The sequence below is a fragment of the Phyllostomus hastatus genome, unplaced genomic scaffold (genome assembly GCF_019186645.2).
Source record: "Phyllostomus hastatus isolate PE091 unplaced genomic scaffold, TTU_PhHast_1.1 phas_scaffold_1674, whole genome shotgun sequence".
NCBI classification, from domain to species: Eukaryota; Metazoa; Chordata; class Mammalia; order Chiroptera; family Phyllostomidae; genus Phyllostomus; species Phyllostomus hastatus.
The window spans coordinates 7,034,376-7,061,675 of NW_025334011.1; the positions used below are offsets into that span (position 1 = coordinate 7,034,376).

A 27,300-nucleotide genomic window follows, 5' to 3' on the forward strand; every position below is an offset into this window, starting at 1 on the left:
AATGAAAAAAAAAAAAGAAAGGTCTGGAGAATAGAGAATGAATTTGTTATGGTTAAGAATCTTCCAGAATGTGTCTGATTTAAGTGGCCATAAAAATTATATGTATATGAGTGTATTAGTGTGCACCAAATATTTGTTGGCCAAGTCATAGCTCTAACTTCATAAGAAATTCATAAGTTATGATCACCTTTATTTTCACCTTGTAAAAGTCATAACAGTTATTTGAGGTAGACAAAGTCCAAGAAAAGCCCTGTGAGTTGGGTGAAGCTAAAAAAAACATTAGAATATAAATCCTTGGATTTTCATCTTGCTTCTAACATATCTTTATGACCTCTAGTAAGTGATTTAAATTTTTCACTTCTTTGAAGATGTGGGGCTAGATGATCTCTTAAGCCCTATTCAGCTCCAGGCTCTCCTGGCATTGTGAAAGTGGTCTTGGAGTTTTCTCTCAGAACATTGTTTTCTGACCAGACTGAATTTTAAGCAAGTAATGTTCCCCAGATGAATCATCTCTGAGATTCTAAAACGATGCCCTTTTTGGATTGGAAGGTGATTTTCTTGTTCTTTTTCTCAATGTTTTCAACTGTGAAACTGAGGTAGATATCCATGGTCTATTTGAAATAGAGTTGGGAAGTAATCAGATTATTCAGTGAAATAGACTTGAGGACAGAGCAACCTTATCTTACAATGAGAGAGAGAGAGAGAGAGAGACACACGCACTGACTCTAATCAAATCTTTGTGCTCCAGGGTGTCTACCCACCCCCTGCTCTGGTCACTTGTCTAAGGCTATATGCAAAGGTGGGAAAAGGGAGGTGCAGTTGCACAGGTTGCCTGCTTTAGTTCAGAGAAAAAGCTAGGCCATCATAGCTCCTTGTTTGCAGTAAGTAGCACATTTTCAAAAATTTTATTGGATTTACTGGGTTGACATAAGTTAATAAATTTACATAGGTTTCAGGTGTGCAATTCTATAACATGTCATCTGTATTTTGTAATACTGTGTGTTCACCACCCCAAATCAAGTCTCCTTCCAACATCATTCACCCCCATTTACATCTTCTATCTTCCCCTACCCATCTTTCCTTCTGCTAATCACCATACTGTTGCCTACATCTATGAGTTTGCTGTTGTTGTCTTTTCTTTAATGCCTCCACCATTTTTACCTGGTCCCCCAACACCCCTTCTCTCTGACCGCTGTCATTCTGTTCTCTGCATCTATGAGTTTGTTCCTATTTTGTTTGCCAGTTTATTTTGTTCATTATGCTAAGTGAAATAAGCCAGTCAGAGAAAGACAAGTACCATATGATTTTACTAATATATGGAATCTAATGAATGCTAGAACATTTTTATCCTTCTTTTGCCTAGCTCTCTTTCAAAGATACTAGTATAGATATATACTAAGTAAATGTCTCTTTACTGTTTTTACCTTTGTAAATGTTTTCGAAACTTGGATTTCTCATGACACTAGAAAAAACATACTTTAATACTTGAACATAAGAAAGAATTATGAATTGTTTACAAAGAACTGAATTTCGTAGATAGTTTAACATAAGATTATTAACACAGTCTTGTTACCTTCTAATTTTTTATCCACCAAAGGTCAGGTCCTTCTTTTCTTTCTTTTTGTAAAATAAACTAGTTTGTTGAAGGCTGGTATGATAATGAACAGTAATGTATGCTAAATACAGAGAGGACTAGGATAACATGCAATTTCTCCACACTCAGATAAATAGGGCTGTAAAGGTTGTTGATGGAAACTATGGGGGAATATTTAAATATTAAGTTTATTCATTTTGTTTTGATTGAAACAGTCAGAATAGACGGTAGAGCTGTGATTTCAGTGGAACATTAAAATAGGTGATGAAGATGATATTGTATTTACTCTTGACTTTGCTAGAAGATTACCCTAGGGGATCTTATTAGTTCACATGATTTTTAAAAAGGCATGGAAACAAATTTTCCATATCTGTCATAGAATTGGTGCATAATGTTTCACCTTAATGGGGGTTGTTTGATGTAACATTTATACTTATGCATTGAAAACAAGGGCTTACCAGTGAGTGAAACAATAGCTTTCCTGTGAGAATATGACTATTAACATAAAAATAATATAAGCACTGGAAGTCAGGCACAAACAGATAATAATTTAGGATTCTTTATGGGGCAAGGAGGGGACGATCCTTCCCCTCCTAGTCTAATGTGTACGGTTGCCACCCCTAGAGCTGAGCTAGAGGGAGCTGTTTAGTGGTGGCCCTGCACCATACCTTACAGGATGCCTTTAATTAGATTTAATAGTGCAGCTTGTTTCTCTTCGGATACCTTTAGCATTCCTTTCCTTCCATGGCTTTCTTTGTTCTTCTCCCTCTTTCCTTACTCATCCTGTCCCTTCCTAGATATCACTGATTTATTTTAATTCACAAGCAGCATCTTTGGAAAGTAGTATGTGAATTAGATGCTTCCATTGTCCCAATTAGCGTTCCAGCTCATGCTCTCTCACTCACACATGTGCCTGACAGTGAATGATGACTTGATGTTTTATAATATGCATGCAATGAGACCCCATCATCATAATTTAACCATGTAGTTCTGCTTGTTGGCAATATAGAGAAATTATTAATTAGCTAATTTTATAATAGAATATACAGAAGCTTCTTTGGTAGCCTTGGGGCAAAGTTCTGTAATTTACCAATATCATATCATTTAAATTATGAAAATGAGACATAAAAGCAAAGATATGAAAAAAAGTAAAGCTGATAATCACAGGAATATAATTTTGAAGGTGTGAGAATGAGATAGTGAGTTCAAGGAATTTTAGCCTGATTTTCTTAGGGTATCTTTGTTTGTTATTCTTCCTAAGGTCATTTTGCAGCAGGTCCCAGACTGAGAATTACGGCCAGACAAATGAAATGGGAAATTAATTTGTTTTAAATGATACTAGACATTAGTCATGTATTTCTCCAGCCTAATCATACAAATGACTTCAAATAAAGCTCACAGACCTTCTAGAGATAGGAACGGACACACTCCATGCTAGCAGACGGTAGAACCAGTGAGGAAACATCACTATGCATAAAAGAGAAAAGCAAGGATTAACCTACTCAAGAAAACTTTGGTTATATTCCTTCAGAGTTTTAAGATAATTTTTTTCTTTTTTTAGAAAAGTTTTATTGAGGTATAATTGACTTTATAATAAACTGCACTTTTTTAAAGCATTCAGTTTGATTAATTTTGACATACATATTCACCCTTGCAACCACACCATAATTATTATAATGAACATATTCATCACACCCCAAATTTTCTTTGTGCCCTTTTGTCATCATGCCTCCTACCCCTTCCTGCCCACTCCTTGACCCCGTGCCCCTGCCACCCCAGTTCCCAGGCAGACACTGATCTGCTTCATGTCATTATACAATAGTTTGCATTTTCTAGAATCGTATATGAATGGCATCAAACACTACATATATAGTCTGGCTTATTTCACTTGGCTTAATTATTTGGAAATCCATCTGTATTGCAGTGTACATTGATAGTTGCTGAGTAGTCTTCCATTGGTTACCATGAATATACCACAGTCTGTTTATCCATTCACCTACTGGTGGGCATTTGTGATGTGTCCAGTTTTTGGCTATAAAAAAGTAAAGTGCTATAAGCAAATCTTTGTAAAGACATGTTTTCCTTTTTTCTTGAGTAAATACCTAGAATATTTATTTTCATATTTTTATTTCTCATTTTTATTTCTTTTCTTCCACCCATTTTGTATTTAATTTATTTCGAGTTTCCTGATTTGAAACATTTTCTCTCTTAAAATATAGGCCTTTAGTCCTATGAATTTTTTTGCAATGTACAGCTTTAGTAATATCTCATGCATTTTCGTATGTTGTGTTTTCATTTTCAATATATTCCAAATACTTTCTATTTTCCTTCTTTATCTCTTTAACACATGAATTATTTAAAAATTTACTTAGTTTATAAATATTTGGAGATTTTTCCAGAAATCTTTAGTGATTTCTGTATAAGTAAAGTCTGATCACAGTATAAGTAAACTGTGATCAGAAAATATATTTTGTATGAAATCTTTTAAATTTATTGAGTCTTGTTAATGGCCTGAATGAGGCCATTATAATAATTATTTGGTAAATGTTTCATATGCACTTGAAAACAATGCATTTTATTGTTGGGTGGTATATTCTATGAATGTCAATTACCACATTTTCCTGTGTATAATGCATACTTTTTCCCCAAATTTTTGAGGGAAAAATAAGGATGCACATTATACATGGGTATAATGAATACATACCATGGATATAGTAATGTGTATAATAATGTGTATAACATACACAAAAACATGTGTATGCATTATACATTGGAGCACAGTATACACAGCAAAATACGGTAAGTTATTTTATAGTATTGTTCAGATCTTCTATATCTTATTAAATTTGTTTACTTGTTCCATTAGATGTTGAGGAAGAGATTTTGAAATCTCTGTTATTACAGATTTATCTACTTTTTAAGTTCTCTCAAAGTTTGCTTTATGTACTTTGAAGCTCTGTTTTAGGTGCATAAATATTTAGGATTGTTATGTCCCCTAGATGAATTGATCCCTTTATTATTACAAGATGACCTTGTTAATCACTGATAATATTTTTTGCTTTGAAATTTACTTTCTGATATTAATATAGTCACTTCTGTTTTCTCTTATTATCATGTTATATGTTTTTTCTCTTTTTAGCTATTTTTTCTTTGTATCTGAAATGTGTTTCTTGGGGGTAGTATATATTTGAGTCTCCTTTTTTTTATCTGATATGACAATCTTGCTTTTTTAAAATTTAAATTATTTTATTGTTGTTCAATTACAGTTGTCTGTATTTTCTCCTCACCCCTCCCAACCTCCCTCCCTCCCTTGCTTCCACCCTTCCCCTTGGTTTTGTCCATGTGTCCTTTATAGTAGTTTCTGAAAACCTTTCTTCCCACTGTCCCCTCTCCTCTCTCCTGTGGCTATTGTTAGATTGTTCTTAATTTCAATGACTCTGGTTATATTTTGTTTGCTTTTTTCTTTTGTTATGTTTTAGTTAAAGGTGAGATCATATGTTGTTTTAATTGAGGGAATTAGATAACATATTTAATAAATATGCTTATTTACATGGTTTAAATATATTTCCCTGATGTTTTTTATGTTGCTCTCCTTTTCCTTTTTCATCTTTTGTCAGACTTATTTTGGGTCAACTGCATATTTTTATGGTTCTAGCTTATGTGTTTAATTTGCTTATCATATTTTGCTTTTTTTGTTTTAGAATTTAGAGTATACATTTTTAATCATCACTGTAACTTCAAATTGTTTCATAGCACTTCTCATATAGTGTATGAACTTTACATTATTGCACTTCCATTTATCCACTTTCAACTTGCTATGTTTGTTTTTATTTACTTATGCTTAAACTGCATAATAGGTTATTTTTATTTGAATAGTTAATTCTTTTTTCTACTTGAAAATAATGTTTACTGTAATATTCTGCATTTTTTCAGCATACACTCACCTCAGTTAATTAAATAAAAAGGTAAAATGTAAGAAATGTAGTGGAAATTAAATACACTTTTTAAAATAACAACATAAGATTTAAATTTTAAATATTGCCTATTTGAGAAAAAGTTTCTCCTGGTAAGTAAATGCATACACATTGCCCTACTATATATATAAATGTTTATACTAAAATATTTATGTCTATTATAGTCCACTTAAAACTACCCTTTGTATAAGCTTATTTTATAAATAGGCTACTTTATATAATATGTACAAGCATATATGTTATACATACCAGGCAAAGGACAAAAAATGAAAAGATAAAAAAAAAACTGAGGAAAAATGTTCTTCTCCGTATTGTATCTACATTAGGGAGACCATGTAAAGTATCTTAAGAATTTTAATTTTGCAAATATTTTCCAGGAAACTATCCAAGCTATGAAATACTAAACTTTTATTATAAGAATTCATGTTTCCACTAAACATTCAGTAAAGATACTGTGGCCTCCCTAATGTGTACAAAATAGGACCTCCGGGCTCTGTTAAAAACAATCACAAGTCCCTCAGTGTTGGAGGTTAGTTACACCTCTTAAGTGTGTGTAGCACAAAGAACCAAATCCTTCCCCACAGTGCTAGAAAATGTTGATGAAAGATTCCACATATTCAGGAAGACTGAGTATTCTATATTCTAGACAGCTTGGAGCAGAATTTTATGACAATGGATGGTTAAGGTTAACCCCTAAAGTAGCTGACCCAACCTTAACTTTCAATGTTAAAAAACACGCCAAATGTTTCTACAGTGATTTTGCTGTAATTTATTTACTTCAAGTCACAGGTCTACTTGTAGGGTTCTCTGAAGTCATGCAGCAAGTCGTTTATAAACAAATGCAGAATCTATGATGTTGTCATGGCATTAAAAGACAGAGTTCTTTCATTATGTAAAAAGCTCATGCTTGATGTTATTACGGTATACCCGAGATGTATCTTGCTCCAATGAATATTATCATGCTACTCACTATAAAAAATCCCAAGGGCAGACTAGAGAAGGCAGCAGAATCTTCACTTTCAGGAGACTGAGTTGTAACCCAGCCCTTTGACTTCATCGTAGCTTTCTTCCATGTAGAATAACGATTTTCACTTTCTGTGGCTTCGACCCGTGGCTCAATCCGCTCCATTACAACAGTTGACAAATCCTCCGGTTTGAGACTCCAAACATCCACCCCTTCTGCAGCTCCCGCTGCCATGGCAACTCCCAGGGCAGTCGTTTCAGGCATAGTGGGCTTTATGACAGGGATATGCAGAATATCTGCTTGTAGTTGCATAAGAATTTTGTTGTTGGTCATTTTTCCATCTACCTGCAAATGACTGAGTGGAATTCCACAGTCACGGTTCATGGCATCTACAATCTCTCGGGTTTGAAAACAAACAGCTTCCAATGCAGCAAAAGCAATATGACTTTTATTGGTGAACTGAGTGAGCCCACAGATGATCCCTCGTGCACTAGGATCCCAGTAAGGTGCATATAACCCTGAAAAGGCTGGGATGAAATAGCAGCCATAAGAAGTACCTGCTTCTTTAGCAAGTGTTTCAATTTCTTCTGAGGTCTCTATAATTCCAAGGTTATCTCTTAGCCAGCGAATAACAGCACCGGCTATAGCAACAGAACCTTCCAGTGCATAGCACACGGGCTTATTTCTGCCTAATTTGTAAGCCACTGTGGTCAGAAGACCATGATCTGAAAATACGCACTTACGACCGGTATTACACAGTAAGAAACAACCTGTTCCATAGGTGTTTTTGGCTTGCCCTTCCTGGAAGCACATTTGTCCCACTAATGCAGCAGACTGGTCCCCCAAACAACCAGATATTGGTATACCTTCTAAGGCCCCAACTTTCATTTTGCCATAGATCTCAGAAGAACTGCAGACCTTTGGAAGAATGTTCATTGGAATTTCAAAAAAGTCACAGAGCTCTTTATCCCATTCCAAAGAATGAATGTTGAAAAGCATCGTCCTACTTGCATTTGTTACATCTGTACAATGGACACCCCCATTAACTCCTCCTGTCAAATTCCAGATGAGCCATGAATCGATAGTACCAAAAAGTCCTCTGCCTTCTTCCACAGCCTTCTGAACTGCTTGCACATTGTCAAGAATCCAACGAAGTTTCACTGCACTGAAGTAAGTGCTAAGTGGAAGGCCTGTCTTGGACTTCACAAAGTTGTTATTTCCTGGAATTTGTTTGCTAAGTTTCTCAACGGTAGCCTGGGCTCTCAGATCAAGCCACGCCACAGCATTGTAGAGCGGCTCTCCGCTTACCTTGTCCCAGATTAGGGTGGTTTCCCTCTGATTGCAGACACCTATTGCTTTTATGTTGGACAGATCAATGTTCAGTTCGTTAAGTTTCTCACACGTTTTCTCCATACACTCGTAAGTACACTGAATAATTTCCTTAGGGTCTTGTTCCACCCATCCTTCCTTTGGAAACTCTTGTGTTAATTCCACTTGGTGGTGAGTAAGTGGCTCCGCTGTTTTTGAATTGAAAACCAGAAAGCGAGAGGAGTTAGTCGACTGGACCACTGCCGCCACCAACGGTTCCACAACTGACTTCTTTGCCGCCTCCATGAAGCCAGTCCCAGCCGCTCCGGGCGCGGTTTCCACGGTGATGGAGGCGTTGTTGGGGGGAGGGGCACGCAGTGTCTCGTGAGCCTGATACCTGCGCAGGTGCAGGCGCAGTGGCTACTTGGTCTGATCCTGGGCAGCTGGAGGCGACCTCTGCCCTTTAACTGGTGCTACCTCTCCTTACCCTTCCCCCAGGCCCCCAACTACTCAATTATCTCTTAAGAAAGGTTGAGGTTTTTTTTTTTGAACAATCATATATCTAGCCAAATAATTACTGTCACCAGTGCTCTTCATTCAGCATGTGGATCCACATTTCTGATATCATTTTCATTCTAGTTTGTAGGATTTCCCTCAATATTCCTTGTAGTGAGGGCCACCTGGAAATGAATAATTCTCGCTTTTGAATGAGAAGTATTTCCTTTTATATTTAAAGATATTTTCTCTGATATAGAATTCTAATTAACTTTTATTTTATTTATTTATTTAAATTTTAGGGCCCTGAGAACTATTGCTCCACCGTCCTCTCGTGTGTGGTTTTAGGGGTGAGCATCACTGTCATCTTTCTGTTTAACACGTCTGTTTTCTTGCGCTGCCTCCGAGTTTTCTTCTTTTTGTGAATGGTTTTGGTTAGCTTTGTAAGGATGTTTCTTCATGTAATGTCCTATTTTCTGTGCTTGGGGCTCATGAAACTACTTGGACTTGTAAATTTCATCAGTTTTGGAAAACTTCTGTTTATTATTTCTACAAATATATTTTATCTTCCTTTCTGCCTTAGGGAATCCAGTCACACATGTTGGAATTCCCCTACAGGTCACTGATGTTCTACTCATTATTATAATTATCTTTTCTACCTATGGTTCATTTTAGGTAGTTTCCATTGCTGTGCCTTCAAATTTACTATTTTTTTTATTTTCCAATGTCTAATTTGCTAATTCATCCAGTGTATTTTTTACCTCACATATTGTAGTTTCTTCCCAAGAAGTTCAATTGGAGTTTTTTAAAATATTTACTTAATTTATTGAACACATGGACTATAGTTAGAATGTTTTTAATTTTACTTTCTGCTAATTGTGACATTAATTATGGTTCATTTTTTATTGGTTAATTTATCTCTTTATTATAGATTATATTTCTCTGCTTTTTTTTTGCATGTATGATAATTTTTGATTAGGTGCCAAACAGTGTGAATTTTACCTGGTTGGGTAATTGGGTATTTTTGTATTCCTATAAATTAAGTAGCTTGGAAAACAATTTGATTCTTTTGGATCTTGCACTTAAGATTTGTTTGCAACAAGACAGTGATCAGCTTGGGCCTAATTATTATTCCCTTTTACTGGATTAAGATCCCTCAGTATATTCTACTCAAGGCCCATGAAAAATGAGCTTTTCATGGCTGGTGGGAATAGTCCCTGTTCCCAATCCTGAGTTGCCACTGGATACTGTTATCTTCAATCTGGTTACATGTATCTTTCCCCAGCTGCACCCATGGTTTCCTCTCACAACTGCACTGATCAGTACCTAGCTAAATAGTCACAGGGTGCCTTCTGAAGATCTTCCAGAGCTCCCTTCCTGTGTAACACTTTTCAGCACCATGTCCTGCACATTCTGACTGTCTTCATCACTCTGGATACTCAGCTCCATCTAGTTACCACAGGGTTTCCACAAACTTCCCCGCCAAGTGCTGTGGCCTCACAGCTCTCTCAAGGCAATAAGCTGGAAAGTCATATTCACACCAGTTGTTTCTTGCTTCTTAGAGATCACTGCCCTTCATTCCCTGGTATCCAGTATCTTGTGAAATGTTGCTATTTTTTTAATTATGTAAACTGTTTTGTATATTTTGTTCATTTTTTATTGTTTCAGATAAGTGAGCATAAATCTACTATGTTACTTCATATTTGCCAGAGTAGAAGTCCCCTTAAAATTTCAATGAATGGTGATTTTCTACACGAGGCCATAGATTATATTTTTGAGTTGGCTCAAGGATGTAGCTCATTTATTTTTTGTGAAACCAACAGAACAAGACAGACAATAGCATAAAAATTGATAATATTGTTACTTTACTATTTTAACTTGGTCATATTTTCAATTTAGGTAGAAACTATCCAAGGAATTTTATGAAGTCAGAAAGGCAAAATTAACAACCAGACTTAATTTGCATGAAGTCAGTGGTAGATGGTATAGATTTTCCTGATAATTTCTTTGTTTAGTTTAAAAAATTCTATCAGAAATTCTCTAACCAAAAATTTAGAGACAATAACTATCAGTATGTCAGTTTACCATATTATGTTTGAATTTGCATGGCACAGATTGTGTTTAAATTTTTTAAATGTTATTTTTTTTCTTTCTAAGTATTTGGCAGTAGTGAACATTATATGTATATATTAGTCTACACAATAAAAAGATTTGACCCAAAACTTAATCTTTATACCTCCTATCCCTTGCCATACACAAATATTCCCAATTCCATTCATTTAACTTAAAAATATTTGAAATAATTTTTTATTAATTCAAGTAACATTTATAAAATTATCAGTTCTAAGTATTAGTTTACATTTAGTTTCACTGTTAATAAATTGTAGACACTGAATAACCAGATAATAAGTGTCTCAATTTAGTTAAAGAAAAGTTGACCTGATTTAATGGCTACAAATCAGATGATTTAACTTTCTTAGAGTAATTACAAATTAAATGATAGCTTTAACCAAAGCTGCCTAACAATGTCTTCTTTTTAAACTAAGAAACTTAAACTAACTCCTGTATTTTTTCATTTCAAAAAAATTAAAACACAAAAACTTCTGCTTGTTAGTCTATAATAGCTTTCCTAAATTCTAATTTAATTACCTCTGTAAAAATCATTGGCACTATCTTATTTGTGAAGACATTCAACTCTAAAAGGAAATTGTTATTTTATTTGCTTTATATTCCATACAAACACAAATACTTTAATGGTAGGCATACTATTCAGAATAGTCCCTCCCCCATCAGATATTTCTTCAAAAAGTCTTTTGTTAGAGTTGTTAAACCAATTGACTTTCTATTATTATTATTTATGTACCTTTACGGCTACTCTTTTAGAGTGCTGTTCTTTTTTAATACACAGTTGTTTAAATGATGTTTACACTGTAAATTTTAAAATATATTCAGTTATTCAGTAATTTGACAAATATGTTTTAAGAGGTTGCTCTATATGGGCTTTATTTGGGCAATCGTGTTGCATACACATTCCTCCTGCCCTGTTATGACAACTAAATTTACTTGTCTATATTAACATATCTTTCTTTGCACATCATGTTTTAGAGAGCCATTCACTTAATTATTGTTTTTCCCCTGTCAAGCCCACTAATTATAAATTTGATGAGGGCAGGTATCTTGGCTGTTTTATTGAATTTTGTGTCTTTGGCACTTAGAACAGTGTCTGGCCTGAAGCAGAAACTCAGGAAATATTTGTTGAATGAGTTAATGAATGCCATTATATGTGATCCTCACTTTATTAATTATAATAAAGTCAAGATAATTTGAATTTTGATTGCTGAATGAGCTATTGGTTATTCATTTTACAATCTAATATAATAATGTAGATTTAAGAATAGGTAAAGGGATGGAGAAATGAAGAGATATATTATAAAATTAATATAGTAAAATATTAATTGTAAGATTGATGTGGTCGATACAGTAGTGATGGTGGTAAAGTTCTTTCAACTTTTTTATATGTTTGCAAATTTTTATAACAAAATATGGGAGAAATGTAATGCAAATCAAAGGCTGGTTGAGCTGCAAAACGTAAGTAACAGAGAGAAATTTCACACAGGTTTTTGGTTTGTTTGGAAGGACGGCTGATAGGAATAGAGGAGTCCCTGCCGTGTTTACGTTAATTTGAAAGAGTCTGGGGGGAATAATCTAGTTATGGTTGTTCATCTCAAGAAAACTATTAATTGTGAATTCTTTTTATTAAGATATTTGTCCTTTCATTGTAGGAATTTTCTTCTGCCATTATCAACCTTGTAAATCCAAGGATGCCAGGTGCATGTTTAACTCCTTGGCTTTTAACAAGAAATGCCAGGCATTCAAAAAAAGCTACTACTCTTCCCTCTCTAAAGAGTGGAAATTTAGTATTGGAAGATTCAGTTTTACTAAATTTGGACATATCTTAGTCTTGAATTTGAGAGTGTGTGCCTTGAGAGTACAGACATTAAATTATATGGTTTGTGGCTAGGAAATTTAACATTTTTTTAGATTGTGTCATAACCCATGCATCATCACAGTTGGTAATCTTTAAAACACTGATGCATTTTTCTACATGCTGTTCCCAAATGTGCTGGACCAGCTGTTGAGAGCCATGCTATCCAACCGCCTGGAAGACCCCTTCTTGGACCACAAATCACCTCTTGTACTGTCCCTCTTTGTTCTAATAAAGAATGGAAAAATTAAAGCAAGTTACCATGGTTTATTACTCATGTTTTCTCTGTTAAGCATGGGCTGTGGGAGTCACGGCATCAGCATTAGGAGGCCTTGGCATTCTAGGTAAACACTCATAACAGACAGGCCAATGAGTTTAATATTCACGGCTATGGAAGTGATTTTATGAATACGTGAATTCTGAAATTTTCAATTGTGTATGTGTGTGCATGCATGTGCTTGTGTGTGTTCTTTGTCATTTTCCCAGTGAAAATTGCCCTGACACTGATCTCAATGTTAATGTATTCCTGCTTACATTTGACTTTGGAATATGTTACGGCTAATTATCATTACACAGGATGAAAGATCAGAGCCCTGAGTGAGGTGCTTGGGTTTGGGAACAAAGAGAGGCCAATTCGGCATCTTGGCTCCAGGCCCAACAATTGTAATCGAACATCTTGAATCTGGTGGTGTCTCTGCCTCTATTTCTTTTACTTTTTCTCCTTCAATTTTTGAAGGGGGGCAGGGGGAAAGGTTAAGGGTTTGAAGGGGCTGAAATTTCCCCTTGAACATGATGTCAATATGTTGGCATGTCTCCTTTTATTAAGATGCCATCCAACTGATAACAAGTCCTGCTGTGTTTTACCAACATAAAAAATTAGACTGGAGACCGAGGAGCGGCAGGTGGCTTTTGGCACCAAGAAATAATCACACTTGATGTGGAAAGTAAAGTAAAAGGAGCCATCTGTTCACTGCAGGAGGACGTGAAAAATCACATTAACATATTGTCACTAACATCATGAAATACACAGTTAATAATAAATTTAGTTATCATGGCAAGTTGTGTTGGATACTTACTCTGAAAATGCAGAATGTGAAAGATGCTCTTTCTTGCCCACCCTGTTTTTTTTTTTTCAAAAAAAAAATAGAGACCTTAAATCTTTCCTTGGTGTGTGTGTATGTGTGTGTGTGTGTGTGTGTGTGTGTGCGTGTGGCATGGCTGGGGGGAGGAAAGTGTTCCATTTTAAAGCCTTGCTGTGTTTCATTGTTGCTGACTAACTGAGCAAAAGAGCCTTTTGTGCAGAGGCAATGAATGCCTTCTTTGATTCCATCCACTTGTTATCTACCATGTTACTCTGTAGCTTCTTACCTGGGTGGAGAAAAGAAGGTGTAGGAGAGGGGAAGGTTGTTGGGATAATGTCCCTGCACGAGATCCAGAGCATGGGAACCCTTCTAGGAAAGGCATGGGGTGGCAGAACGCTGCCGTGGAGGAGAATCAGTGTCTGTGGCTTTGCTTGGATATCGAATAGGCATTTGAATCTGCCTTTAGTCAGTCGTGTTCCTGCTGCACATTTTCCTAGTAGATTCTGTGTGAGATGCCTGCACATACTTTATAAGCAAACAAGTGTGTTAAGACAATGTGATGGAAAGGTTTTTCTGCACTTTTCTGTGTATGTATTCTTTGCACATGTCAGCAAAATAAAGAGGCTGCAGAGGCTGGAGGTCAAACTGATCTTGGAAAAATTGGAATTGTTATTTCTGAGTCATTACCATGTTTATACACTACTAAAATACTTTTTTATTTTTCAATTACAGTTGACATAAAATATATTAGTTTTAGGTATACAACATAGTGATTAGACATTTACATAACTTACAAAGTGATCGCCCTCATAAATCCAGTACTCATCTGGCACTGTATATTTTTGCTCTAACTGTTTCTTATAGTCATTGCTCACTGTCATTACAAATTTGTGACTCAAACCCACATTGTTGTCAGTATAATTAATATCTAGGTCTCAGTCTCACTATTTACAAAATTACAGTTGTCATGTAATACAGTCTTTGTAAATAACTGGACCAAAAGTTATTTCCCATTTCTGATTGTTGGTGTTTATCCAGTCATTATCCCATTTGCTATGTAGCAGCAATATATAAATAACCTTTAAAATATCTGTATACAATTATATAAAGAACATTAGAATAAGAATCAAGATTTTAGTTCCAACTCTGATTCTAATTAGCTTTATGATCTTTAGAAAGGGAAAGTGCCTCTCAGGCCTTTTTTTTCTCTGGGCTAAAATTTAGGTAACCTCTAAAGAAACTTTTCTTTAAAATTTAAGGATTAAGAAAATTGTTGTCCAGTGAAACCTGATTTTTGTTTTAAGTTAATGGAAGAAAAATGTCATGTAAGGGGCAGGCATTTTTGGTAGTATTTACTCATTAAACCTGAATGATCCTGTAAGGTAATGTGTAAAGGAGGGTCGCAGACTTTCATTCAGTCAATGACTAGACAGGTTGTGGTGGCCCTTGGAGAGAGAGTGTTCTCCTGGGAGCGAGGTGGTAGTGGATTTTTCATCTGTTGCATGTATAGCTTTCGATCACTAAGGGCGAATGCCACCATGTATTCCTGACTTAGATTCTGTCACCTCAGTGCAGTCATCAGTGTCTCATGAACACAGACTTACACTTTAATTTTTTTACATTTTAAAAAATATATATAATTTTCACAATTTTTATTCTCTCATTGAGATGATCTGGACACAGACTCCACTGTTAACTGAAGTACAGATGCAGACCTGATGATTATCACCAGTAGTCTTGGATCATATGTGCGGGGACATACCCCCAAACCAGAATTATCTTCTGGAGGGCAGGCCCCTTGTAGTAGAGGCTTCCCCCACTAGGTGAGTGTTCTAGGAACCCATCTGTATTCGTGTATCAGCTGGTGTTGTTGTGAGAGGCTGCACTCAGCTTCAGTGAATTTGTCATGAAGACTTTCAATGCACTTGCCCAATTTCATGCTGGGTGACTTATGAGCACACCTGCCCACACCACGCTGAGTGTTCAGCAGTTTTTGACCAAAAACAGCATGACTCTCATTCGCTACCCTACCTATTCATCCAATCTTGCCTGAAGCAACTTTTTTTTTTGTTTCTCTAGATGAAAAAGTCCTCAAAGGGAAATGTTTTTGCCAATGTAGAGGAAGTAAAACAAAAAATGGCAGAAACACTAAAAGATATCAAAATTGACAAGTTCAAAAACTGTTCTCAGTAGTGGAAAAATGTCTCAATAGGTGTATTGCAACAAATGGAGAGTACTTTGAAGGTGGCTGAAGTTTAAGCATACAAAAATAAATACAAATTTTTTTTATAAATAAATTCCTAGCAATTTGGGGATTTCCCTTACATGCTGGTTCACTTTCATGAACAGCCTTCCTTCTCTCCTACAACATCTCTTTTCTTAAGTAACCTCAGATCACTTTCTTCATGGAAACTTTCTGACTGCTTAACCTTAGTTAAATCACTTTGTTGTACTTTCTCATTGTTTCTTATTCTTCCTTTTTTCTAAAAGTCATTGCACATCAGTCAATTATTAAGTGTGTGCCATCTTTGCAGATTTGTAAGACCTGTGAAGGCAGTCCACTGTCTGTTTGTCATGGTCACCAACGATGCCAGGCAGATAGAGCCATTTAATAAATATCATTTACCCTAGCTGGTGTGGCTCAGTGGATTGAGTGCCATCCCATGAACCAAAGGGTTGCCAGTTCGATTCCCAGTCAGGACACATGCCTGGGTTGTGGGCCAGGTCCCAGGTGGGGGGTTGTACAAGGGGCAACCACACATTGATGATGTTTCTCTCCCTCTGTTTCTCCCTCCCATCTCCTCTCTCTAAAAATAAATAAATGAAATCTTTTAAAAATAAATAAATAAATAATAAATAAATATCATTTTATTGCTTGACAGTTGGTTACACCAACCAACATTGGGTTTTATGAGGTTTTAGGGGAAATGGAATTTGTCTCTGATATTGGCATCACCTTAGTCATCCAGAAAGCCTCAAGTAAAATTTAGGGGACTGTTCCAGAGGTTATTATTCCTATGGCAAGCACAGTTAGAACTAGACTCCATGTTAGGGTTTGTCTGGAGCAATTAGAACGTTTAAAGGGTGTACTAGCTTGGACCTCAAAATAGTTATGGCTTTTGTAAGGCTCTTGGATTCATTTTTTATAATAGCCTAAAAATATATTATTGAACAGGTAAATAATGTACTTAATAAAGTCTTGGCTGGTCCTGGGACCAATCCAAAATTTTGAGTCTACCAAAGCCTTTAAGTCATACTTGGATAAATTATTCTTCAGTAGACAAGAGTACATCATTTTACCAAAAAATTTTTAAAGATTTTATTTATTTATTTTTAGAGAGAGGGGAAGGGAGGGAGAGAGAGGGGAAGGGAGGGAGAGAGAGGGAAAGAGAGAAACATCAATATGTGGTTGCCTCTCATGCACCCCCAACTGGGGATCTAGTCTACAACCCATGTGCCCTGACTGGGAATCAACCCTGCAACCCTTTGGTTCACAGGCCAGCACTCAATCCACTGAACCACACTAGCCAGAGCTTTTTGCCACATTTTTTTTAGCTTGAAAAGAACTTGTAAGTTTAATTTTGCCAAGATAAAAACTGGCAGAAAAATATGTTCTATAATATCAAGTAGGAGATATATATATATCTTGTATATATATATAGTGTGTCCAGAAGGTATCCAACCATGTAATATGGAAAATATTGAAGGAGATACAAGATACAAGAAACATTGTACATAGGACAATGACACCTCAGTCCCTTTTAAAGTAGGCAGCTTGGGACCTCACACAGTTCTCCAGTTGCCATCAGCTGCCCTGTCATATTTTTCTGGATCTCATTGATAGTCTGAAATCTGTTCCCTTTCAAAGTGATTTTGCTTTTGGAAAACCCCAGAATTCATAAGGGCACCAAATCTGGCTGTCGTGGGACTGAGTCACCTGGGTGATTTGGTGTTTCTCCAAAAAACTCTGCATGAGACATAATGCATGAGTGGGTGCACTGTTGTGGTGAAACTGCCAATCACCTGTTGCCCACAGCTGTGGCCTCCTGAGTCACCCAAATGGTTTCCATAGAGGAATATTAAAGCTTAATGCAAAATTTGGTGTAGATTAGTTGCTGTACTTGCTCAGTTATTTTGAATGAGATGGCCACACAGTACACATGCTCACTCAACGGTGTCTACTGCCCCTGCTGAATAGTACAGTGAAGTTGTCATTGTTCACACATGCACATTCTAGTCCAGTCTCTTTGGCTGCCAGGTTGCTTCAGTATTGTGCATACCATTTGCATTATGCCATATTAACAATGGCTGGACTTTTTCCAAACAGACATATATTTATTTGTGACCTTGTTATAATGTTCAGAATGAAATAGTCAAGTGATTATGATTTGAAATGAAGAAATTAGTTACTGGTGTCCTCCCAAAAGCTATTCTTATGTAGATGGAGTCATATATATTATACATAATATACATGCTTAACTCATTGTACATTTAATATTTTAATACATTTATTTTTAAATGTTTATTAATAATAAATAAATAGCAGGTAATATACTTATTGCTCTTTTGTTTTATAAACTGAAAATCCAGTAAAAAACAGTCATCAGAACTGAAAATATCTGTAAATAATCATCTAAAAAGGTTGCTAAAATCAGGAAATCATCATAATGAATGATATTCAATTATACTCTGTAGAAGTTGCCAAATGTTTAGGCCTAGGTTGGGAAGATTTTGCTTCATGCATAAAAATTTCCTCAGACCCTTAGAGGCAGTTGTAAACTGACAAGCATTTTTGGAATTGACAGTCCTTCTTACCCAGTAGATATTTCATTCCATGCATGCTGGGCTTCTTTGCAGTTGTTGAAAACCAAGGCAGATGGGCACTCCAGTCCGCCTGAGGGGACAGGAGTAACGCACATCAGAGCACTGGGGGCTGTGAGATTTCTTCTTTTCATCAGACAGGCTAATAGACCCAGGGAGGCCAGGAATTCAGTGATATCCTAGAGGGTCTTGCAGGTGGTCATCACTGAAGTGCCTGGTAGACTTCCTGCTGACCCCTGGTTTCATAGAAAGTGTAACTCTTTCACTGTGACATGCCAGGCTTTGACATAAAACAACATATTAGAGAAACTCTGATGGTGTGCAGTATGGAAAACACTCAGAGGTTGATGTTGGTGAAGCATCATAGTGTTTTTATTTTCTTTCTTTTAAAAAAATTGTGATAAGAACATTAAACATGAGATCTACCTTCAAAACAGATTTTTAAGTGTGTAATACAGTATTGTTATCTATAGGCACAGTTGTATAGCACATCTTTAGAAGTTACTCATCTAGCATAACTGAAATTTTATACATATTAGATTAGCAACTCCCCATTTCCCTCTCCCCCCAATAAAATGTCAATAACCATGTTATTCTTTGCTGTATAAGTTTGACTGTATTTGATAGTGCATATAAGTAGAAACCATGCAGTATTTCTCCTTCTGTGACTGGCTTTTTTTCTCTTTTAGTTGGCTATTTCTACATATCCTCAGTAAATCCATCTATCAGTAAGCACCCTTTGCTCTTTTTCCTCTGAACTTCTGAAGCATGCAATGGCTTTTTGTTTAGCACTATGAATTCCTCTTTAATGTCCAGTATTCTTCAATTTCAGTGTAAGATGCCTGAGGGGAGAAGATTGCCTTAGGTGTTTTATTGTCTCAGTTGTGCCTTGCACATAGGAATAATAGTCTATATTTTTGCTCTTCTTTTCCCTTCCTTTCTTCATTTAAAAAATAGTTACCTAGCATCAACTGTTTAATAGTTTCTGGAATGGCTTCTGGTAGCTAATTGTGAAACAGACAGACACAATCCTTGTCCTTGTGAGAGCCTAGAGAGTAAATCAGACAAAACTGAGTAAATAATGGCAACTCATTATAAATTGTAATACGCGTTAAAGGGGAATAAATGGCTAAGACTTAGTATAATTGGGGATGGAAAAATGGTTGTTTTTTTAACCATTTTTTTATCTTGGCTATCTCCTCATCTAGGTCATAGATTCCAAATCTCTTCTTTCAGTTGGATGTGTGTCCACAGAATAAGAACTCTTAAAGGCTAACCACTATTGTTATTTTTCTCTTTCCACTACACCTTTTCTGGGTGTATAAGCAGATAGCAGCTAGTAAAGAAAGAGCATGGCTTTTCAGTGGCCAGATGCAGTATGCTTTATAGATACCACACATTCAAGAGATAATGTATAGAATAGTTGCAATTAAATTAGAATGCAGAAAATATACTTTGGTAACACTAAAAAGTTAGACACATTTTGACATATGGTTTTTATGAGCTACGAGCCACACTCATAAAGCTCATAGAAGGTTCATGAAGTGAGAAAGGCAGAATGATAGATCTGGTTGAAAATTATTAGCATTCATTAATTGATCATTGTAGTTCAAAACTGGTTATATATGCTATTAGGCACCTCCTAGGTTTCTAGCTGTAGTCCCTATATATCTTCAAATTGGACTTCTGGCCAAGATGGAGGCATAGGTAGATAACACTTTGTCTCCTTGCACAATGAAAAGAAAGACAACAACAAATTTACAAACAAAAACCAACCAGAACTGCCATAAAATTCTAACTGTATGGAAGTTTAACAACCAAAGAGTTAAAGAAGAAACATTCATTCCAACTGGTAGGAGGGGTAGAGATGGGCAGCTGGGATGGAGAGGATGCACAGCAAGGAAGTGGCTGGAGGACCAGACCATCCCTCTTTTGCATGCAGATAAACTGGAAGGAACAATGGGAGAGTGAGACAGACCTCGCAACCCAAGTTCCAGCACAGGGAAAGCCTCAATATCTCTGTAAAAACCTGTGTGGGTTGTGGAGGCAGGAGAAACTCCCAGCCTCATAGGAGAGTTCACTGGAGAGATCCATAGAATACTAGAATGTACACAAACCCACCCACCGAGGAATCAGCACCAGAAGGGCCCAATTTGCTTTTGGGTAGTGGGGGAAATCACTGAAAGCCAGCTGAGAGCCAAGGGAAAGGCATTGTTCCCTCTCTGACCCTTTCCTCACACACAGCAACATGGGTTGCCCCACCCTGGTAAATACCTAAGGCTCTGCACATTACAACATAACAGGCACAACAAGACAAAAAATATGGGCCAAGTGAAAGAACAGATCAAAGCTCCAAAAATAGAACTAAGCGATGAAGAAATAGCTAACCTATCAGATGCAGAGTTCAAAACACTGGTAATCAAGATGCTCACAGAAATAGCTGAGTATGGTCACAATATAGAGGAAAAAGGGAAGGCTATGAAAAGTGAAATAAAGGAAAATATACAGGGAACCAACAGTGAAGGGAAGGAAACCAGGATTCAAATCAAGAGTTTGGACCACAAGCAAGAAATCAACATTTGACCAGAACAGAATGAAGAAATAAGAAATCAAAAAAAAAATGAGGAGAGGCTTAGGAACCTCTAGGACAACTTTAAATGTTCCAATATCCAAATCATAGGGGCGCCAGAATGAGAAGAGGAAGAGGAAGAAATGGAAAACTTAATTAAAAAAAATAATGAAGGAAAACTTCCCCAATCTGGCAAAGGAAATAGACTTCCAGGAAATCCAGGAAGGTTAGAGAGTCCCAAAGAAGTTGGACCCAAGGAGAAATACACCAAGGCATATCATAATTATGTTGTTCAAGATTAAAGATAAGAAGAAAACCTTAAAAGCAGCAAAAGAAATGGAGAGAGTTACCTACAAAGGAGATCCCATAGGACTAGCAGCTGATTTCTCAAAAGAATCCTTATAGGCAAGAAGGAGTTGGAAAGAAGTATTCAAAGTCATGAAAGGCAAGGACCTACATCCAAGATTCCTCTCTCCAGCAAGCTTTCATTTTGAATGGGAAGGCAGATAAAGTGCTTCCTAGATAAATTCAAGTTCAAGGAGTTCATGATCACCCAGCCCTTATTATATGAAATGTTAAAGGGACTTATTTAAGGAAAAGAAGATGATCAAAAATATTAACAGTAAAATGACAATGAACTCAGGACTATCAATACCTGAACCTAAAACAAAAACTAAAACTAAGCAAACAGCTAGATCAGGAACAGAATCACAGAATTGGAGATCACATGGAGGGTTATCAGTGGGGAGGGGGAGGAAGAGGGGGAGGGGGGAGAATGGGTGGAAAAAGGTGCAGGGAATAAGAAGCATAAATGGTAGGTACAAAATAGACAAGGGGAGATTAAGAATAGTATGGGAAATGGAGAAGCCAAAAAACTTATATGTACGTATGGAAGTGAACTAAGCAAGGGAGGGGGGTAATGTTGGTGGAAGGGGAGATGCAGGTCGGAGAAGAATAAAGGGAAGAAAAACATGGGACCACTATAATGGCATAATCAATAAAATATACTTAAAAATATATATCTTCAAATATAGTTTTAGAGTAGGAATAAACAGATACACAGGCTTACTATGTGAATTAAGTTGAAAACTATAAATACATTACAGATAATAAGAAATCAATATGGAATATGAGCTCATGAATAATAAATGAAATTGATTCTTGATTACACATAAATACCAGTAGATTCATCAAAAAATCTGCTTTTACATTCTGCAAAATGTAGACCCTCAAGAGAGCATCATGGGATCAAGACCTTATAAAGAAATCATAGCTATAAATTTAGGAAATAGAATTTCTGTACAGATACCATATTAGCTTGCAGAGCTGCCATAACAAAGGACTGAGTGGTTTAAACAACAGAAATGCATTATCTCACAGTTCTGGAGGCAAGAAGTCTGAGATAGGGGCGTCCTTAGGGTTGTTTCTCCTTGGTTTATTGGTGCCCTGTGTTCTCCACATGGGCTTCCCTCTGAGTGTGTCTGTGCCTTAATCTCAGAAGCACAACAGTCAGACTGGATTAGGTCCCACCCATATGACTTCATTCTGCTTTATTTACCTCTTAAAAGACCCCACCTCCAAATATAGACAAATTCTGATATACTGTAGGTTAGGACTTCAACATACAAATTTGGAGGAGCTTTGATTAAACACATAACAGATAATAAAATAAGAATTACTGAATAAATCAGAGTCAGAATCTAACTGAGGAAATATAAACCACTTCAATTATTTACAACTGGGGGAATTTAAAACAAACAAAAAGAATTGATTTCATGGGGGATAGAAGAGTTGCAAATCCAAATGCGATAGTGAGAGAACCCAAGGATTAAAACATAGGAAACTCTTTATAAATGTAGATTAGAAAGACCAAGTAGTAGCAGAGACAGGGATGGGATTACCTAGTAGAAACTGGAACAGCACAGCCCCATCTAAAGGTCCTGGAAACACTGAAGACGAAAAAAGGGAACACAGCTACTACCAGAGATTTTGCTCAAGGCAGCAACAGAGGGGAGATACCCTGGTTTCTCCCTTCCTCCTACTCTTTACTTTTCTGCCAGCACTCCTTAATGGTCAAACCTGGACAGGAGTCAGCTGCCATAGGAGCCTAATAATTACAGGCCCTAGTCCTGTCTCCCTGAGTTACAGACAGAACAGGAGGAGGGCAAGGTGTGAATTTGAAGGCAAACAAGCCCAAGACTGGCACAAGTACTAAACAAAAGAGAATATTGTCAGGTGGTTCAAAAGGTCCTTCAAATAAGTGAAGGGAGAGTTACATATTTGTGTATATGATCAGTGACTTATATAAATCTACTCACAACTGGCCCAACAAAACCTACTTTATTTTATTCTTGTAATTTAAAAAAATGTTTATCCTCTCTTTTTTCTGAAAGATCCATTCTCCCTCCCACCCTACAATCTGTGCATTTCTAAATTCTAAAAATTGTTTAAAGCCTTGCTTAAATTCTCTTTGAAGTCTCTCAAACTCTTATTCTGTCCACTTTCTTCTTAATTCTCATTGCACTCTATATTTGTCTCAAGGCACTAAGAACTTTCCCATTAGCAACTATTCATAAACACAATCATGTGCTTTTCAAGCAGCTATTCATGTGCGCAGTTACGTACTTTCCAAGGTCAGGGCTAGGGTCTTTATATTTCACACAGTTTTTAATCTTTAAAGCCTGCGTAGTATTGATGAGCAGTAAGTATGTCTAGTAAATAATTATACTTGAGAAAACTCCTAGTATTGGCATAATCCCATTTAATATTTTTAATCTTATTACCCTCTACAATTTTCCATTGTCTTAATAACCATTCTGTATAAAAAACTAATAGAACACAAGGTTTTTAAATTTTTATTTCTTTTTAAAGGAATATGTATTTCATTTCATGGTTATGTAGATGAGACTCCTTAGCTTGGAATTCAAAGAAATACCCTCTTATCTAAATGTCAAAACACATGAAATATTGAATGAGTATTTTAAGCAAATATATCTTTTATATTCTTTCCCTCCTTTTTATGGCCACTTTAGTAGATGTTGAAATACATCCATTTCTTCCACTAACATTTGTTGAATATTATGAGTGAGGCATTCTGTAGGCATTTAATATGCATCAGGAAACAAAACAGACACCCTTTTCCTTTGTATCATAGTAAGATAACAGTAATAATTATAAAACATAAATTTTAAGTTCATTTGAGGTGATATAATATAAGGGGGACAAAGAGAATGAGATTAGTAATATCAGAAATGCCAGGATGGAGGCAGGGGCTATTTGTCTAAGTAGGCTGGTCAGAGTCAGCCTCATTGTGAAAGTGACCATTGAGCAGAATTAAAAGGAGGTAACTCAATTAATAATACTGGTGTCTGAAAGAAGATTTCTAGGCAAACAGAGCAAAATGTAAAGACTCTAAGCTGGTAGAATCCCCCAAACAGATGTGCCCAAACTTTTTAGTTCATGTAACTCAGTGTCTAAGTAATTTATTTTTCATAGTGTCCCTAGACCAAAAGAAATACCCAACAGATTGGTTCATTAAGTAGTTTGTTACAAACAACTTAAAAATTTTTGTCCAAATAACTTAGTAGTCATTTGCAAAACTAACACAGATATTTTACAAAAAAACTAATGTTTTCTTTTAATTCTTAAATAACCACAATTACTTCAAAATAGATTGTGTGTACTTACTGAGGATGTGGTTAAATTTTAGATATATTTTGAAGATGGACCTAGTGTGATGCTGATAGATTAGATGTGAAATATGAGAAAAAGAGGAGTCAAGGATGACTCAGGCTTTTGGGCTGAGGAGCTGGAAGGAAGGAGTTGTTGCCATTAAGAGGGGTGGGGTAGATTGCAGGGAAGTAGGTGTGGGAGCTCCATTCTAGGCAGTGCAATTTCAGGTGTCAGTTGGACACGGAAGTGGAAATGTTAACTAGGCAGCTGAGCATATGAGTGTGTTGTCAGCAGGAAGCCACAGGATGGAGATGTGCTTTGGGGTGGTGAGTGGTACATAGATAGTATGTAAAGCCTTAGAGCTAAATGAAACCCTCTAGAGAAGAAATGTTGATAAGGGAGAGAAAAGGTCCAAAGACTTAATGAACCTTGGGACACGTCAATATGAATGGGAAAAGAGAAGGAATTAGAAAGCACATTAAAAAGAAGAAGCCAAGAGAGTATGATATCCTAGAAACTCAGTGAAAAGCAGGTCATCTACTTTGTCTAATACTCTGAAGTCAATAAAGACAAAATGCTATTGGTTAGATACTTCAGTAACTCAAAAATAAGATACCTCTTTTTATCAAAATAGTGATACTCTGTCACCTCCCAATCAATGTGAAATGGTTATTCGTCTTTCTTTGTAAAGAATGAGAAAATCAGATCTGTAATTCTGATTTTATAATTTATTAGCAATATCTGGTGATACCCTACAATGAGTTTAAAAACAAAATAGTTAATTGTTAAACCTTAAGAAAGTTAAGTAAAATAATCATAGTAATCTTGATAGTTTGTTTTCAATTTAAAAAAATGGCAAGGGAAATATGTTTGAGTTCTAGTGCTGCTTCTGCATAATGACTTAATACATATCAAGTGATGCTGAGTATTTGCAGAACATCTGGTAAGAGCAGATAGCAGTTTTCTTTTCAATATGTTTTATATGGCAATTTGATAAAGCTGGAAAATAACATTTTTCATCTTCATTTAAAATTGATTTGCAAAGATGCAATTTTATTCCTACTTGCTCTAACTGCTTAAGCTGGTTTTCCTCACTTCAAAATAAAATTTCCTTAAATATTTTAAAAGAAAATATGTTAAATTATATGTTATTCTAACACAAAACCTTCACTATCTTACTTTCTTATTGAATCCTATTGTCAACAGTTTACTTAATCTTTATTCCCAAGGCTCTCTATTTTAACCCTCACCATCTCCAGATTGCATTACAATAACGCCTACAACTGAAGACCTTTCTATCTTCAAGTCTGTCTATGACAAATCCAAATTCCATGCAATAGTCAACTCAGTTTCTATGTGTATCTGATTATGCTGCCCTTCTGCGTGAGTATATGTTAAACTCTAAGCTTTTTTATCTGCCGTATAACATCCTCTGAATTGGAGAAACTGTCTTCCTTTCTAGCCTCATTTCCTGCTGCTCTAAAATTATATTTCCTATTTTTTGCAAAACTGAACTGATGGTTCAGAAATAAGGATCATCAATCTCTTTTTCCTCCCTGGGCTTTGCTTGTGCTACCTTGTACAACATCCTGCCTCCAGCCCTCTACTTACCCAAGTGCTCCTGTGTCTGCTGGACTCAGCTAAGGAGCTTTTTCCCTGCAGGCCTCCCAAGTCTAGGCTCTTTTCTTCTGTTTCATTTTGTTACAACATTGTGTTTTTTGTTGCATTGTAATTATATACCATATTGTTTGGAAATGAGTTGGCATTTCACATCCCTTAAAAATTGTGTGTGTGTGTGTGTGTGTGTGTGTGTGTGAAAAGAATTATCCAAGGGTTTATTAAGCATCTAATTTGTGTTGTGCTATTTGTGTTCCTCATGAGGTCAAGTTCTAAGTGTTCAGATTTACAAGCATAAATAAAACATAAATCTGTCTTTCGAGGGCAGATGGCCATGCAGGAGTGATGTGGCAAACAGAGAGTCAGCTAGTTCACAAGGCAGAGCCAGGTAGAAAGTATTAAGTGCAGAACAGCAGTGAAGATTAAGTACTGAAAGAGTTAATGTGAGATAGAGATTACTTTCATACGGCAGATTTTGCTGGGTATTCAAAGCACTAACTTGAATATTTTGGCATTGTATCAATGTGATTCAAGAGTTATGATTTTTAATCATATTGCAGGGCTCACGTTGCACAGCTCAAACCCATCCCTGGACTAGTTGTATTTCTGCCTGAATTTCTTTGGAATTATTAGTTTCTTCCTACTCCACAAGCCCTTGCCCAGTACTCATCCACAAATCTTAATAAAAAATTTTTTTATTTTTATATTTTTCTCCAAGAATTTCAGAAAAACAATAAAAAACCCAAAACACAAATGTCATTTTCAAGAAGGAGGTGTAAGTGACAGAATGAGAAAAGTGATGACAACTGGCAGTAGAAAAGGTGCCCAAATGAACAAATAGCAATAGTAACACAGCTCCCTGAAATTTGTTAATGTAGATGTGATTACCTCCATCTTATGGAAGAGGAAATTGAGGCTCACAGTTGTAAAATGACTTATCTAAGTTCACACATCTATTATCTTCAGAGCTGAACTCAGGATCACAGGGGGAAAAAAAAAGAAAAGAAAAAAGAAGAAGAAGGAAAAGAACAAATACACAGCAAAAGTTATACCACTGTCTGTAGTCTTGAGAAATACTTAGGCAAATGTCAAGCATGTTTATAGTGTTTAATATAATTAACTTTACATTTGATATTTGTGTGTGTTCATATAAAATCAGAAACTGAAAATATAAAGTCTATCCTGATTTAGTTAGAGCTTGGTCATATTTCTGAGATTG

General features: G+C 36.1%; 1 protein-coding gene across 1 annotated transcript; it reads right to left on the bottom strand.

Moving 5' to 3' along the window:
• Nucleotides 1-6,484: 6,484 nt before the first annotated feature.
• On the bottom strand, nt 6,485-8,146 carry GK2 (glycerol kinase 2). The gene has a single exon (XM_045858115.1). It carries the CDS (start codon nt 8,144-8,146, stop codon nt 6,485-6,487), a length of 1,662 nt encoding a protein of 553 aa, XP_045714071.1.
• Between the last annotated feature and the right edge of the window lie 19,154 nt (nt 8,147-27,300).

Excerpts from the sequence above, each read along its gene's own strand:
- GK2 (XM_045858115.1), bottom strand. The coding sequence starts at position 8,146 with ATGGAGGCGGCAAAGAAGTCAGTTGTGGAACCGTTGGTGGCGGCAGTG.